Source organism: Jaculus jaculus, chromosome X (assembly GCF_020740685.1).
Source record: "Jaculus jaculus isolate mJacJac1 chromosome X, mJacJac1.mat.Y.cur, whole genome shotgun sequence".
Taxonomy (NCBI): domain Eukaryota; kingdom Metazoa; phylum Chordata; class Mammalia; order Rodentia; family Dipodidae; genus Jaculus; species Jaculus jaculus.
In genome coordinates, this window is record NC_059125.1 from 100962330 (window position 1) to 100981147 (window position 18818).

General features: G+C 34.2%; 1 protein-coding gene across 3 annotated transcripts in view; it reads left to right on the forward strand.

Annotated features, from left to right (window-relative positions):
- The window catches only part of Dnaaf6 (dynein axonemal assembly factor 6), a 59822-nt gene that overhangs the window by 18940 nt on the left and 22064 nt on the right, over window positions 1-18818 (forward strand). For 2 of the 3 annotated variants that reach the window (XM_045139820.1, XM_045139819.1), the window contains exons 3-5: window positions 646-712; window positions 3840-3945; window positions 10202-10298. In XM_045139820.1, the coding sequence (XP_044995755.1) occupies window positions 646-712; window positions 3840-3945; window positions 10202-10298 (270 nt within the window). The remainder of the gene's footprint in view (window positions 1-645; window positions 713-3839; window positions 3946-10201; window positions 10299-18818) is intronic. The other variant, XM_045139821.1, reaches the window with a different exon arrangement.

Sequence of the window (18818 nt, forward strand, 5' to 3'; positions counted from 1 at the left end):
CATTCCTGCAAAGGGTGTATGGTAAAACAAACATGTACTTGTATGAAGAAAGAAATGGTTCAGCATATAGTTTGCACTATCAATTTAAGGTTGTTACATAAAGCCACTAGTTCAATATTATAAGTAGGTGGGAAAGGGAAATACTTCATACCCACAATGGAAAGAAGTAAAAGCAGTTATTGGATATTTTGACATCTGAATTCTTAGCTTCTATTTATTTCTTCATTTTTATTTCAATGAAATGTTCTAATACTTCTGTCCTCCATCTATGACCATATACTGCTAAAACCCAAACTTGTCAATGCTTTTCTCCTAACACTTGGTTCTAACCTTTATAGAGATGGATGTGGCTCATTTCTCTCTCCTCAGGGAAACACGATTCATTGAGCTGGAACTGGGGATTTAGTCTGACCAAAAATCAATTCTGCCCCAGAGCGTATTAAGCCGAATATTTCTGAAAGGACAAGGAAAGCACATTCAGAATAATATTTGACATCTGTCTTTATGTTGTATATCAATGATGAATAATTAAAATGGGACTCTTTGTGAGTATTGTCAATGTAAAAGTATCAGTTTTACATTACTACCATTCATATAAATTATACATGTAGTAAATAAAGCTGGAACTCTTTTCTTTTTCCTGAGGCACAGTACTTGTCTTCTGCTAGTCCAGAGAATATTGGACCACCCACAGCAAAAGAGCAGTTCAAAGGTAAATTATTTAATAAATCAGTATAGATCAATAAAATTAATATGGTATTTTCCTTGGTAGCAAAATTATAGGACAATAAAACTAGTATTTAATAACATGAACTAAACAACAATTTTATACTTAAAATTGCTGTGAAAGTAGATTTTAAGTGTTTTCACCACAAATAAATAAGCACACATGTCAATTGGCCTGGCTAAGTTATACTGCAATGTATACACACTTCAAAATATCAAACTGTATATAATAAACTCAATATCAATTAAACAAGTATATAATTTAAGAAGGTAAAAAACATGAATTGAAACAATCATATAGGGCTGGAGAGATGGCTTAGCAGTTAAGCGCTTGCCTGTGAAGCCTAAGGACCCTGGTTCGAGGCTCGATTCCCCAGGACCCACGTTAGACAGATGCACAAGGGGGCACACGTGTCTGGGGTTCATTTGCAGTGGCTGGAGGCCCTGTCGCACCCATTCTCTCTCTCTCTCTCTCTCTCTCTCTCTCTCTCTGTCATTCTCAAATAAATAAATAAATAATGAACAAAAAAAATTTTTAAAGTCATATAAATGATGAATAGTCAATTATGTATAAGAATGTTATTTTTACTCCTACTGCTACAGCTTAGTAATCTTTTTAATAACAAAATTAATTTGCTTTTAACCATCCAAATTCCTTGGTTTATATTTTTTTATTTTTTTGTTTATTTTGACTTTTTTGAGATTTACAGACAGAGGGAGAGAAAGAGGGAGAGAGAGAGAGAATGGGCACACCAGGGCCTCCAGCCACTGCAAATGAAATCCAGATGTGTGCGCCCCCTTGTGCATCTGGCTAATGTGGGTCCTGGAGAATTGAGCCTTGAACCAGGGTCCTTAGGCTTCACAGTCAAGCGCTTAATCACTAAGCAATCTCTCCAGCCCCCTTGGTATATTTACTTGGATAAAGGTTTAAGAAAGTTGTGTGTAGTTAGATATTTATTTTTCTGGTCTGTTTACCAAGGTGTTTGGATTCTTTCACAATTTATTCTTGTATAGTTGGGAAATTTGACAAAAACTATTGATTAACACATTCAGTAAGTGTTTATTGAGACCCTTTAATTTTTTAAGATTTATTTTTATTTATTTATTAGAGACTGAGAGAGAGTAAGAATGGCCATGCCAGGGCTTCCAGCCACTGCAAATGAACCCCAGATGCAGGCACCAAGCCTGTGCATCTGGCTTATGTGAGACCTGGAGAAACAAACCTGGATCCTTAGGCTTCACAGGCATATGCCTTAACCACGAAGCCATCTGTCTAGCCTGAGACCATTTTATATATCAACATACAAGTCTTTGCTAAAAGAATTTTGGAGAAGAAAATAAACAACTACCCAATTTATCTTCCCTTGAAATGCTTCTATAGGGTACTTAAAAGTCACAAGTCCTGGGGCTAGGGTTCAAGTGTAGAGTACTTATCTAGCATGTAGAGGTCATGTGTTCAATTCCTAACACCTCAAAAAAATTACTTTTCAAAAAATTAAAAAATACAAGAATATTAGCATTAGAAGACTTCCCACAGTGAAGGCTGCATCCAAAAAAAATAAAATAAATTCTCAAGAAAAAAAATTTAAAAATTCATTTTTTAGTATTTTCAAAGTATTTTGGTTTATACATTTTTCCAGAGTTGAACATTTTATAAATCTAAAAATATATATAAAAGGGTCCAGTTCTGTTGGTCAGGATCACAGATAACAGAGGGTGGGTAGGAAGCAAATTTTCTTCATTGAATTTGTTCATTGAACTAACTGTGCAAGATATTATCTAGAAGAAGTGTTTAAAATAATAGCTAAAATGAAGTCTGAGAATGGTTTTTAAATTTCAGCTATGATTACTGTATGTACTCAAGAGGCTATTTGTCCTATTCCAGAGGTATTCACTACATGGCAAGCTGGTTCAAACTTGGATGTATTTCTATCTGCCTGTATTTTCGATAGTGTACGTCTAATAATCTCTAAATTTTAAGAGCAATGAGTCATATGTAAAATGTTGTGTATAAACCTTTACTTAGGCTTTAGAGAGCTCATGCTAGATAGAAGCAGCTAATTTAGAGAAAAGTGAAAGAAAACCTGACTATCATGTGCATTTCTTGGGATGCTTTAAAAAAGGATCGAAAATATCATACTACACATAATGTGGCTCTCCATTTGATGCAACAATAAGAAAAATGCACGGTGAGCTTTTGCATGCTTACCTGAACCTATCTACTTTTAAGCATTTAAAGAAGGCACAGAAATCTAAGCACTTGTTCAGTTTTGCATAAAGGACATATAGTAGAGATTTTCTTTAAAGCACATATGTACAATAGAAAAATACTGAATTAAGAAGTGGGCATTGTATTTATGGCTTTCAATTTCTTTCACATTATTTTTTTAATTATGCAATGATTTCATAGAAAATGCCTCAAAAGATTTTACATATCAAAACACAATGTAAGATAATACATTTTACACAAATCAGATTGATTGCACAGTTGATCTTTTTTCTCTCATATAAATTTTTCGGTAAATTGTCCTATTTGTTTCTAAAAGTACTCATTTCCTGGCATTATTATTTCTCTATATTGACATATATGTTTAGATAGATAGATAGATAGATAGATAGATAGATAGATAGATAGATAAATATATACTATCAGAATACTAATATTAAAATTATGTGTAAGGGCGTGGTGGCGCACTCCTTTAATCCCAGCACTCGGGAGGCAGAGGTAGGAGGATCACCAAGAGTTCGAGGCCACCCTGAGATTACATAATAAATTCCAGGTCAGCCTGAGCCAGAGTGAGACCCTACCTGGAAAAAACAAAAAAAAAACAAAAAAAAATTATGTGTAAGGAGTTGAATTATAGATTACCTAATTTTCTTCTTTTTGCTTATGTGTCTTTTTCTACAATCATTATTACAATTCTATATCATATTTGTCTGTATTGATAATATTTCAAATAAAGCTCTAACTTACATTGTTTGGATTCAGAAAGCAAACGGTTATAAATAGAGAGTGCTCTGCATCAATTATCCCCAGATGAGTGTTAAGAACATGAACTATTTAGAAGACAAAATATGCAACTGCTTAAGTTTTGTCTCCTCTTTCTGCACAGTCATTCCTATATCCAGTGGTGAAGCAAATGACAACATCTGGGATCCAGATGAGGTTCTAGAAGGGGCAGAGCATGAAGATGTATGGGATCTTCGAGACATTCCAGAGTAAGTCAAATGAAACCAAAAATGTTATTATTTCATTTAGATTGCCATCTTATATTAAATTATGTTATATTATATTATATATTTGACCTGAATCATGAAATAAATGTGAACAAATACAAGATTAAACTACAGTGTCACTCAGAAGGCATGTATAATTCCCAATATTTCCTCTTCCAGAACAGAAACAAATAATAAAACATAAAAACTTCCTTTTAGTTATTATGTAACAAAAATGAAATACATAGTCATTTCTATTATAAATTTATACTCAATATTGGTTTGTTGTCTACTATGGAACTAACAGTAAGAGAAAACCAGCCCATTAAATTACAAGCATTCATACAAGCCAAATTACAATTCCATGTTTCTGTGTCAAAGACCTGCTTTTAATTACTCAATGTTCTGTAATTTTAGTAAAAGGCTATATCCTCCCACAAATTATCAATTATTATGCAGACTTATTTACCTACTTCAGGATTATGCTTAGTTTTCAGTATAATTCACAAGTAGCATTCAAGCTTTGCTTTGCTCCTTTTTCAGTGCCATTGTATTGTGAACTTACAATTTTTATCATATAACCCCCTTCATTCTGATTTTATAAAATCACTCTTTTAAGTAATTAAAAGCATATGAACATGCACAAATGAAATTAATTGTTAAATAGAGTAAGTTAGACACATCTCTTTTAAAATAAAATTTTGAATATTTAGAACAGCTAGAAAACAATGCAAAATTTTACTAAATTATAATATATGTTCTTTTTAAAATAATTCTTTAATTTTAAGCCATAAAATACATTTCTGTAATATAATGTTTGTATCTATGTATGTATGTATGTGCACCAGGGTATCTTATCACCTATAACAACCAGCTTTATGTTTGTTGAGATGAATTTCCAAACCAGGCACAACTGTGGATGAAGTGATATTTATTGAAGTTTATATATCCAGGGGAAGTTCTGTAATGGCAAAAGAAATTGGCTCTGTTTCAAAAGGTCCAAGCAGAAAGAGGGATAGAAAGCCACAAGCCAAAAGCCACATAACACATTTTAAGAACTCCAGGTGGAACTAGGCACTTTGTATATCTTTAGATTTGAATTTTCAATCCACCACCATGTCTTAAGATCTGCCCAGTAACACCTCTTCCAGCCAGGTGGCTATAAATCTAAATTACAAACTAATAAAACACTGAATATACTGGGGACCATCTATTCAAACTACCATATTCTTCCCTTGGTCCCCAATAGATTTAAAACTATCATACATTATAAATTGTATTTAGTATAATTTTAATGGTCTCCATAGTCTTGACCAATTTAAGATAATTTTAAAGTCCCAAATCTCCTCTGAGATTTAAGATTGTCTCTTAGCTATGAGTCTTGTAAAATCAAACAAGTTATATACTTTTAATATATAAAGGCACATTTATAACTGGTATAAGGCATAACAAGCAGAGACTAGACCAATGTAAACTTAACCACTATCAAGCAATCCTCAAACTTTTGCAGTTCAAGTCCAATATAACCAGAGACTGACAGTCTCTAGATATTTTAATTTTGTCCCTCCAGCTGGACATAGTGGCAGGGGAAAACTTCCATCCCAGGCCAACAGTACATTCCAGGGTAGCCCTTGTATAGTCCTGGTATATCCAAAATATCGTTGGGTCTCCACGTAGTAGTCCATCTTCCAAAGGTTCTTTTAGCCTATTTATGAGGGTTATCATGTTGTATTTATATGCTATGTCTCAGCAGAGGCTTCTGAAATTGCGTGTATTTTATGACCACTCTATGCATGTTTTCTGTTTTTGAAACCAATACCAGCTGTGTAGGACACAGCCATATTCTTAATTTAGGGACAAAATAAATTATGACCTTGAAGAACATTTTTTGTTTTTTTTTTCCCCAGTCAACTCTTTCCAAGTTTTTTTTTTTAATTTTGTTCATTTATTTGCAAGGAGAAAGAGAGAGAGGGGGGAGGGGAGAATGGGCACCCCAGGGCCTCTAGCCACTGCAAACAAACTCCAGATGCATGTGCCCCTTGTGCATTTGGCTTACATGGGTCCTGGATAATCAAACCTGGGTCCTTTTGCTTCACAGGCAAACACCTTCACTGCTAAACCATCTCTCCAGCCCAAGAGTTTTTTTTGTTTGTTTGTTTTTTCAAGGTAGGGTCTCACTCTAGCCCAGGCTGACCTGGGATTCCCTCAGGGTGGCCTCAAACTCATGGTCATCCTCCTACCTCTGCCTCCTGAGTGCTGGGATTAAAGGCATGTACCACCATACCTGGCTTAAGAGTTTGTATTTTTATCATAGTCATTCCCCAGGCATCCTCTCCATTGTTTTAATGTAAAGCAGGTGGGCCATATTTTTTAAGATTGTTAATGTATTTGACAATACAAGCTTCAGTAACCTAAAACCAGTCTCAGTGCCTGTAATTTTAATTTGTTTGAGGGTTTTTAACTTTAAAAAAATTAAATCTCTTAGTCTAATATCTTTAGCCAAGCACATCAGTTCATTACAAATTTATCCTTGATCAAATTTTTGGGACCTGGGCAATAGAATATAGCCAGCATCCTTGTTCCAACAAATTCCTCTGTAGTCTTTCCTTCCCTTAGAAAGTTCATAAGCCAAGACTCCAAGTTTATAAGTTGAGCCTCCAAGTATAATACTCATTGCACTTAGCATTCTCAAACTCTCATCTGAATAGTCCATAAAACTTAGAAGTCCATTTCAGAAGGCATCTTTAGTTGTAATTACCAAGTCCATATCCATTTCTCTAAAACAAAAGTTTCAAATGACCAAAATCCACATGGTCAGATTTATGCACCCCACTCCTGGTACCACTTTCTGTAGCAGACAGCTTTAGGGTTTTTTAAAACTTTTTTTGTTCTTTATTCTTATTTATTTGAGTGCAACAGAGAAGGAAAGAGCCAGAGAGAGAGAGAGATAATGGACAGACCAGGGCCTCTAGCCACTGTAAACCAACTCCAGATGCATGTGCCCCCTTGTGCATCTGGCTAACGTGGGTCCTGGGGAATCGAGCCTCGAACCAGGGTCCTTAGGCTTCATAGGCAAGTGCTTAACTGCTAAGCCATCTCTCCAGCCCATGCTTTAGGTTTTTTGAGATGAACTTCTAAACCAGGCACAGTTATGGAGGAAGGGATATTTATTGAATCCTACAGATCCTGGGGAAGTACCATAATGGCCATAGAAGTTGGCCCTGCTTTCACAGTTCCAAGCAGAGAGAAAGCCACTAGCCAAAAGCCACACAGCACACTTCAGGATCTCCAGGTGGAACTAGGCAGTTTGTATATATTTAGATTAGAATTTCAAACCCACCACCACACCTTAAGATCTGCCCAGTGATATCTTCTCTAGCCAGATGGCTACAGATCCAAACTACAAACAAATAAAACACTGAACATATTGAAATCCATGAATTTAAGCTACCACATAAACATAAACATAAGCAGAACACTCAATACTTGCAACACTCCTTGCCTCTGGCTTTGCATGTATGGCTGAAGAATCTACCTAGGCCCATCGGCTTTACAAGCAAGTTCCTTTGACTGCAGAGCCACTTCCTCAACCCTTAGTTCTTTGTGTTTTTTGTTTATTTGTTTTTGAAACACAGTCAGAATTGGTAGCTCAGGCATACCACAAACACATGATCTTGCTTCTACCTTTTGAGACCAGGGGTTATAGTTTTGTACCACCATACTCGGTTTTATTTAAGTCTGAAAGTCTTTTGTAACAATAAATTTCTAAAATCTAACTGCAACACTTACCAATACATTTTTAAAGACCTCAATTTCTATCTTCTATGTTATTTCTAAAAATAAAAGTAATAATTAACTGGAAAGTAAAAGATAACTTTAAAATGAGCCATGTCAACAACCTAAAAACCTCACAAAATCAATTTTAAAACATTTCTTCCTGTATCTTTTTATATGCTAATGAATTTTAAGAACAAAATCATAGTACATGACAAAAGTGTATGTGTACAGTACATTACTGGCAATTGGTATTCCATTATTCTACTATAAATTTCTAGGATTTTTGATCTTGCATGACTAAATTATATATTTATTGACAATAATTTCCCCTTCCCTCAAATTCCTGACAACCACTAGGCTATGCTCTGCTTCTATGAATTTAAATAATTTAAATTCCTTACATAGATTAAGAATTATATAGTACTTGTTCTTCTGTAACTGCCTGGTTATGCAAAGAAAATTCATTTTAAGATTCACACTCATAACATATGGCAGAATAGAATAACCTTCAGGGTTCTTTCTTTCTTTTTTATTAGTTGAGAACTTTAGTTGCATATTGCATATTGGTCCTATTCTTATTGGGTTATACTCTTATATTCCCTATCCCCACCCACTTCCACCAGTGCCTTCTTCAGTTGGATTAGTAGTGTTCACTGTAGGGTCATGAATGTAGCAGCTTTTGTGGAAGCAGACTGTTTATATATCAATTTATTTTTTTAAATCTCAACTTGTGTTTATATGCTGCCCATAGAGTTACCTGGAAAGCAAAAGTTAAGTCTCTCATTTGTAATGCTTCTAATGCACAGATCCAGATGCAGCAAACTCCAAATTTTAGTCAATTTCTATTTTTCATCTAAATGTTTGATGTTCTCTAGATAACACATCCATGAATATTTTAAATGATTCCAGTCAAGATATGAGGACAATTGCATTCTAAAAATTTTTATCTTTATTTTATACTTTACAAAAATACATTTCAAAGCATAAAGAGGAACATTAGTAAGGAACATGAACAGGAAGTTCACAAAAGATGAATCACTACAGGTAGGCAAACAAAAAATAATAAGGTCCTGTATTGTCACTGGCCTTGGGGAGAAATATGAGAGTCTCTACTTGATATATTTTGAAGAAAGATTTAGCATTTGATTAGATATGATGGATGAGAAGAAATTTTCAAAGAGGATATTGAGCTTACTGTTTAGGATTGGAGGTGGAGGAGAAGTGAATTTGATTTTGGATCCATTGACTCTGAGGTGTCTTGGGAACCTGAAGGCAACTCTATACAATAGGCAGATGGAAAATTGCACCTGGAACTCAGCATATGTGTAGAATTTTGAGAAAATCCATCTGGGAGTAATGACCATATGAATTAATCCTTTCTGTCTTGATTAACCCTTGTTTCACCTTTGTAAATAATTTTTAGACATAGCCTAATAAGAAAGTATCACATATAAAATAGCTACTTATTGCTTGTCACGTTCAAACCCAAGGAAAATCCTTAACCACTAAGACATTTCTCCAGCCCCCCTTTTCATTATTGACCATACATATTTGCAAATTTTTAGAAAGTCAATACATGTCCTTTAGTCTTCTAATCTGGAGATTTACTTTTTTTTTTAACTAGAATAAAGTGGAACAGAAAAAAAACATAATTTGTAGAACTGAAAGTGTATCTTATTGGCAAAGCACCTTATTTAACATCCATGGAGACCTAATCTAATACCCAGAACTGAAAGAAAAAGAAGGGGAAAAGAAGAAAGTAATTTGTAAATTCTGTATTTGTCAATCTGTCCATCAAACTCTGTTTATTTGTTTGGTGTTATTTATTTATTTATTTGAGAGAGAGAAAGAAGGAGAGAGGGAGGGGGAGAATGGGCATGCCAGGGACTCCAGCCACTGCAAACGAACTCTAGACACATGCACCCTCTTGTGCATCTGGCTTACTTGGGTCCAGGAGAGTCGAACTGGGATCCTTTGGATTTGCAGGCAAATGCCTTAACCGCTAAGTCATCTCTCCAGCCCTTTGTCTATTTTTTATGTTTTCTTTTTCTTTTCTATTCTACTTTTAATTTTATTAGGTTCTTTATATATAAGTTCTTTCAGTTTTATTTTAGTTTATTTATTTGTTTTATTTTTATTTTATTTTATTTGTATAGCTCTAAAGTAGTTAAACATTATCTTAGAAAACTATGTACAAAATATTTATTTATTTATTTGTTTGTTTGTTTTATTTTTATCTTATTTTATTTGTATAGCTCTAAAGTAGTTAAACATTATCTTAGAAAACTATGTACAAAATCGTAGTCCTGAGCTTTAGTATTTTTAGTTTCTAGTATTTCTAAAATTATATTTTGTTGTGTTCTACTGTATGTTTGAAAAACCATAATCACTTTATTAGTCCTTTTATTATATTTTTGTAATAGTTCTTATGTGACAAGAAATTGCTTTTTCACTTGAGTATTGTCATTGGCTACGTTTTCAGGTACGAAATTATATTCCAACAGAAGGTGGGAACTGAGGATATATACCTAGGATTAACAAGCAAGGATCCTTCAACAGCATGTTGTCAGGAGATATTGGTAAGCCTATCCTCCCATTCCTCATTTTCTTTTATGTATTTTTATTTATTTATTTGCAAGGGAAGGAGAAAGAGAATGGGTACACACCAGGGTCTTCTGTCACTGCAAAAGAGCTCCAGAAGCATGTACCACTCCCTGCATCTGGCTCCAAATGGCTACTGGGGAACTGAACCCAGGCCAGCAGGCTTTGCAAACAAATGTCCTTAACCACCAAGCCAGCTTCACAGCCTTTCTTCCCCATTTTCTATATGACTATTATAGCTGTTATAGCCAAACTGCATGATTGATCTATGCATAATATTGTAGATAATTTTTAAGTTTATTTGACAGAGAAAGAGAGAGAGAGAGAGAGAGAGAGAGAGAGAGAGAGAGAGAGGGAATGAATATGGGCTCTAGCCAGTGCAGACGAAATCCAGACGCAAGCACCTCTTTGTGCATCTGGCTAACGTGGGTACTGGGGAATCAAACCTTGGTCCTATGGCTTTGCAAGCAAATACCTTAACCACTAAGCCATCTCTCCAGCCCGTAGATAAACTTTTAAACTATGAATTGTGGTTGTTATTTGTTAGATTCAAAGGAAATAATTGGATGATTTAAAATTCATCACATGCAAAATCAGTTAAGTTTACCCATGTTGAATGAGATAAATAAACATAATAAAATCACATGGTACAATACACAATTTCTAGTCCAATTAAAACTATATGATCAACAAAAAACACCTACCTGATTTGATTGAACTGATTATTCTTTCATTTAATTCTGTCCTATAAATGCTTTCAGATGGGTTATTACCTTCTGATGAACTGACAAATAAGAAAAAAAATATTTCTGTTCTTAAATCTGTATTGTCTCTTATTTCTCTATTCCTGTGATGACTCAGCTTACAATGAAAGTATTAAAACAAACCCGATTTGCTTCTTAGTTTTTGGATATAAGCATCTGATTTATACTAACTACTAAGATGTCTAAAATATCGCTTATTTGAATGATGTCACAGTAAATTGTGGACAATCCTTTGCTAAGTTCACTATTTCTGCATAATAACAATAGCAATAGCAGTAATATCAGCGATTATACCTCATTTCTGTTTATTTGATCCTCATAGCCATACTGTTGAAAAGTTTGGGCCTAACTAGGAATGTGGAATTCAACTCATTTTTGTAACATACATAAGAAATCCTGGTGTTAGAATTCTATTCCATGAGATCAAGAGGCTATGCTTAAATCTTTTCCCCTCTTCTCTCACATTATGTAATACTGATGTGATAAATGCTTAACATCTTTTCCCCAATATAATGATAAATGGACTCTCCTTCTGACAGTAACTCAAGTTTTCTCTTATTAGCAAAATCTAAGACATTCAATTGAACAAGTAACATAATGGGAATTGTGACTTTAAGTACCTCAGGAGATTTTTCAAACTCTAATGAGTTAAGGTTTCAAGTGGTCTTGAAGTAATTAGCTCCCAGGGTCTTACCAGCAATATTCAAATCCCTCTCTCTTAAATTACTATAAAATTATTTTTTGATGTCTAGTGGTGGAGATTGATCAAACTCTGGAGAAATTTTAGTCCTAAATAAATAAAACTGTTGTAAGCCTTTCTATTTTTCTTATGCAAATTGATAGTACTTTTAATAATAAGATATTATGAATAAATAATCTTGGAAACCAAATCATATCTCCTAACAAGAATATACAGTTTATCTAAAACTAACTAAGAATATATTAAAGAATTGATCCTGCTCTACAATGAATTTATAATTGGCTGGGGTCGTGAACCTAACATAAAAGAACTGATTTTATTATTAGCAGTAAAACTCAGTGTAGGCAATTTTGAGCCTAGAAGGAGTTCAGGATTGGATAAGGCATGGGCACTGATGAAGGACAGTAGCAAATAAAACAAAAAATCTTTAGTGCCATAGCACTTTGCCATTTTCTCTACTTCCATTTCCCATTTTTCTTCATCATTCGACCTTTAAATGCTTCGTGAACCTACTATATACCAAGCACTGCACAAAGTACTAAGATACAAAGATATTGAGAAACAGTCAATTGGCTTCAATGAATTTATATTAAAGGAGATGGATACCAAATAAATCACCACAATTTTGTATGGTAGGTATATATGTAGAGCTATTTATCAGGTACATGGTGACACAAATAGAAAGAACTCTCCTTAGATTGGTATGATTTCTTACAGGGGACAACATTATGAGTAGGACCTTCTAAGTAGATGTTTAGGAACATCCAAATATGAAATAGCATGGCATGGTTGAGTAAACAGTGAATATAGCTATAATCAAGAGAAAGTGTGGACAATGGTGCACTAATAAACTGATTCCCAAAAAGATATTTGTAAAAACCCTAATTTGGGTTGAGGGTATATAACTCAGAAATAAATCATTTGTCTAACATACATAAGGTTTTGGGTTTCATACCCTGTACCATAAATAGATAATACTCCAAATTTTAGTTTGAATTTAATTCAGTAGGTATATGAGTGATGACATCTACTTTTTCTGCTTAACCTTACAGTGAGTTTCAGAGTTAATAGATTATTGACCTCATCCAAAATATTTCTTGTTAAAATTTATATGCTTATTTTTACTATTGCTAATATGGTATTTTAAATCTATCATATTATGAAAATATCATTTATTTTGTAATACTTTAGAGGAAATATGCACATTGATTGTGTGATTCAATCTGATATGTGAAATATTAAAACATGAAGAAAATTGAGCCTTTGAATTAGTTAAATATTTTGTTTTGGTTTTGGACTTGACCTATATGTAATAATTTAATTGGAGACTTCAAGAAGAAAACCTTTGTTCTATGTCCATTTAAGGTCAGGAAGGTAATATGAATATCCAGATACAAGGAGTGATTTGTGCTTTACAGATTCACAAAGGTCACCATTTCCTTTATCTCCCTAGATTCCAAATAAAAAAGAAAATAAGAGCGTATAAGTCTCTCATCAAATGATGTTCCTAAATAAAATTCTGAGGCAGGAATATGTATATCTTCAACAGATCTTCTTTCTAAACCCTTGCCTAAGGAGCCACATTCTTCATATTCTGCTGGCCCTATTATTCTCTGCTGCTTTTCTTCCAAGTGTGTAGCCAACAACTTTCCTTTGCTTTAGTATATATTGAGGTATTTGAAAGCTAAATATAGAGCTAAGTATGAAGTATAAAGATTTGTTTTGGGTTGTTTTAACTGCCAAGCCTTTTCTTCTAATAAATTTTTAAGGAACCCAGAACATAAAAGCACCATTTTCTTGGTTAAAAAGGTAGTTCCCCCTATAAAGTATTGCTTAGGTATAGCAGTGCTCCTTAAATCATGGTTTAAAGTATGTTGATCTAGTCTTTCCTTCTTATATTACCATTGAGAGAGTAAGGTCATGCTTATAAAGTATCAAACACTCATTTGAATTAGTGAAAGAATAAGAGAGTGAGAGGATTTCTTTTTGAAAGGTGACATAGACATGTTTCTTTACACTGCATGAGTAGGTTATTACTTTGTTTCATCATCCCTTTCATTCTTTATATATTCTTCATTCCTGCCCATAAGGCCTCTACTACAATTGATTTGACATATATATCATTGACTATATTATTTTTCAAATACTTATGTATCATTATTTGCTATATGTATATATATATGTATGTATAATCAACAAGGACATCCAGGTAAGATGGTGGTATAGTAGCCAAGGCAAAACATCACAGGGGGATAAATAAGCAAAAAAAAAAAAAACAGCAAAATACACTCTTCTACCCAAACGTGAGGATATATAAGGAATTATCACCTTCAGTAGAGAAGCAGGAGAGACTCAGGACTTCTAGCAAGGAGCCAAAAGTACCTCCCGTACGATTCTGGCAGCCCAGATCTGCACACCTACCCAGTCGGAATGGTGCAGAGCCACAGGAGGAGAAGTCAGGTGAATGGATTTTCCACTCACACTAGCCTCCTCACAAAGTCAATAAACCTGAAGAGGAAGATAGCAGGGACCAGCTAAGCAGCTGCTGAAGGAGATCACACACTGGAGCAGCTGAGCAGATCCAGTACAATTCCAGGAACCCTGCACAGCCTCCCTTTACCCATCAACTAGTACCACAAATCATTGTAGAACTTACCCACCCCCAGCCACACAACAACCAGCACATCTGATCAGAATACCAGAATCAAGCACCCAAGTAGCCTAAGTGAATCCACAGCACAACAGAGAGCAATTGAGATGGGCACTCAGCATTGGTAAGACTGGAAGCCATTCCAAAAGGCAACAGGGCCTACATACTCAAAGCCAGGTACATAGGCCTACACTAGAAGTGTTCATCTCACTTTCCATGTCAGGGCAGGTTATATGTTAGATTTTATTGATATACTCTTAGTCAGCTTTACCATTCTCAAATAAGCTGTATTTTCATGGACTATTGTTGCCTTTGATGTTTCCTAATTTATAGGGTCCTTGTCTAATTCTTCTGTCATTTTTGGGAACAGGGTCTCACTTGGCCCCAAGCAGACCTGGAACCCATTCCATGCCAGAAATCTTAGCTTCCCAGTTGAAAGGATTAAGGGTGTGGGGCAAGCTAAGTTTTCTTTTTTTTTTTTTTACCTTGTTAGTTTATTTGTTTGTTTGGATCCCCACTCTTGCATAAAGGCTCTGTGCTAGATTTTATTGAATGTATATATTTCTCAGTTGAATTTTAGAATTTTCCAGTAATTTGCTCCATCCATCCTACTAGAATACTTCAATAGCAGGCAAACTCAACACCTAGGGTCACTTCTGATGTTACTCTGGGAGTATAAGAGCTACACCAGGTACCTCAAACTCCTACCCTGAAGAAATATAAAGTTGGATTTACAAGGCTAAGAAAGGTGCAGATAATTAGAAAACTCAAGCATCAAATTAATTCAAGATGTAGAAGTCTTTACATTATAATATAACAAACAAAAATCAAAACAATATAATTCCACCCAAAATTATAAATCCATCATAAATGACCCCCAGTAAGACTGTTTTAGATGAATTGCCTGAGAAAGATTTAAAAAAAAAAGATTGTATCTACACTCAAAGAAATCAAAGGAATCAAAGAAGAAAACAAACTCCTGAGGGAATGACAAGAGAACACAGGAAAGCAACTTAATGAAATAAGATCAATGCAAGACATGAATAAGGAATAGAAATAATGGGGATATACCAATTAGAAATGCTAAAAATGAAAAACAGAGTGAGTCAAATAGAAAACTCTGTAGAAAGTATCACCAGTAGAAAGGATCAAGGAGAGGACAAAATATCTGAACTAGAAGACCAGGTGGCAGATCTAATACAGTCCAACAAAGAGAAAGCAAAACTAACAGGAAGGCATGAATGGGAATGTCAACACCTTGTAGACACTATGAAGTGATCAAACTTAAGATTGCAGAGCATAGTAGGAAAAGATTTTCACTCTAAAGGCATAGTAGGCATTTTCAACAAAATAATAGAAGAAAATTTCCCCCAAATAGGGAAAGTAATGCCAATACAGTTACAGGAAGCCTTAAGAATGCCAAACAGACAAAGTCAGGAAAGAACTTCTCACTGCCACATTACAACTAAACTACAAAGCACACAAACCAAATAAAATATATTGAAAGCAGTTAGAGATAAAAATCAAGTCACATATAAAGGCAAGCTTATCAGGATAATAGCAGATTACTCAACACAAAGTTGAAAAGCCAAAAGTGCTTTGAATGATGTATTCCAAGTTCTTAATGATAAAAACTGTCAAACAGCATTACTTTATGTAGCAAAACAATCCATCCAAATTAATGGTGAAATAAGGATATTCCACAACAACAACAAAAAAAAAAACAGTCTCAAAGAATATATGAATATTAAACCACCTCTACAGAAAATAAGTGAAAGGATCCTCCATGCTGAAGAGAAAGAAAAGCACATGCATAAGGAAGCAAGAAAAAATAAAGCACACTCAAATAATACAAGAGAGTAAAGGAAAAACAGGAAGCACTACAAAACAAGAAGAATGGCAAGAATAAATGCACACCTTTAAGTAATAGCTCTTAATATCAGTGGCCTCAATTCCCCAACCAAAAGACGCAGGTTTGCAGAGTGTGTTAAAAGAAGGCTCCTTCTATTTGTTACCTCCAAGAAACTCACCTTTCCATGAAAGACAGATGCTATCTTAGGGTGAAAGGATGGAAAATGTTATTTCAAGCAAATGAGCCTAGAAAATAAGCAGGTGTTTCTGTCCTAGTATTTGACAGGGTAGACTTCAAGCCAACAATAGTTAGGAAAGATAAAGAAGGTCACTTTATATTGATTAAAGGAACACTCCAACAGGAGTACATTGAAATTCTAAACATATATGCACCTAACATGGGGGCTCCCAATTTCATCAAACAAACACTAATAGAATTAAGGTGACAGATAACACCAAGCACAGTTGTAATGGAGTACTTCAATACCCCACTCTCACCAATTGACAGGTCATCCCAGCAAAAAATAAACAAAGAAGCATCTGGATTAAATGAGATCATGGCACAAATGGACATATCAGATATCTATAGAACATTTCATCCAAATGCTGCAGAATACACATTATTTTCAGGAGCATAGGGCACATTGTCTGAAACAGACTATATATTAGGATACAAAGTAAACCTTAACAAATATAGGAAAATTGAAGCAATTCCATGTACTCTACCTGATCACAATGGTATTAAACTACAAACGAAGGGAAAGAAAAGCTACAGAGCATACACAAAATCATGGGAACTGATCAATACACTACTAGATAATGAATGGGTCAATGAATAAATCAAAAGGAAATTTTAAAAACTCATAGAATCAAATGATAATGAGAACACAACACACCAACACCTTTGGGACATAATGAAGGCAGTCCTAAAAGGGAAATTCATAACTTTACATGCATATATTAATAAATTAGAAAGGTTATAACTGAACAACTTAATGTTTTACCTCAAAGGTTTGGAAAAAGAAGACCAAGGCAAATAGAAAATCAGTAGACAGGAAGAAATAATAAAGGTTATGGCAGAAATTAATGAAATAGAAACAAAAAATACAAAGAATCAATGAAACAAAAAATTGATTCTTTGAAATTACAAACAAGATTGATAAACCCTTAGTAAATCTGACCAAAGAAAGAGAGCAGTGATTAAAAAAAATGCACCATTATAACAGATACCAAGGAAATTCAGAAAATCATAAGGACTTATTTAAGAACATATATTCCATCAAGTGTGAAAATCTCAAAGAAATGGATGATTTCCTAGATTTACTTGACCTACTAAAATTAAAGTAAGGTGAAATAAACCACTTAAATGGAACTATAACAAGTGCAGAGATCCAAGTATTTCTGAAAAACATCTCCCACTAAAAGTCCAGACCCAGATGTATTCACTGGTGAATTTTCCATACTTTCATGGAAGAACTAACACCAATGTTTCTCAAAACCTTCTATAAAATATAAAAAGAAGCCAGCATCACCCTGGTACCAAAACCAGACAAAGACAGAAAAGAGAAAATGACAGACCAATCTGCCTCATGAACATAGATGCAAAATTTCTCAACAAAATATTGACAAACAGAATGCACAAATCAATAAATGTAATAAACTGTAAATTGACTGAAGGACAAAAATCACACGATCATCTCAATAGATGCAGAAAAGGCATTTGACAATATCCAACATCCCTTCATGGTGAAAGTCCTAGCTTTTCCACTAAAATCAGGATCAAGACAGGGGTGTCCACTGTCCCCACTTTTACTCAATATAGTGCTGGATGTCTTAGCTATAGCAAGAAGTCAATAGATACACTTAAAAGGGATGCAAATTGGAAAGGAAGAGATCAAATTATCCTTATTTGCAGATGACATGATTATATGTATACAAGACCCTAAAGACTCTATGAGCAATGTGTCACAGCTGATAAACACTTTTAGCAACATAGCAGGATACAAAATAAACACACGGAAATCACCAGCCTTCCATATACTAAAAAAAAAAAAAAAAAAAAAAAAAAAAGTTGAGGATGAAATGAAGGACTCATTCCCATTCACAATTGCCTTAAAAAATAGTACCTTAGAATAAACCTAACCAAGGAAGTGAAGGATCTTTACAATGAAAACTTTAAAACTCTCAAGTGAGAAATTACAGAAGACACTAGGAAATGGAAAGACATCCCATGTGCTTGTATTGAAGAACCAGTATTGTGAAAATGTCAATCCTACCAAAAGAAATCTACACATTTAATGCAATCACCATCAAAATTCCAATGGAATTCTTCACAGAAATAGAAGAATTCAATCCTAATATTCATTTGGAAGCACAAAAAAGTCCAATAGCCAAAATAATTTTGAGCAACAAAAATAAGGCTGGAGGTACCACAATACTTGATTTTAACCTATATTATAGAGCCATAGTAACAAAAACAGCATGGTACTGGCACAAAAAAAAAAAAACAGACATATAGATCAATGGAACAGAA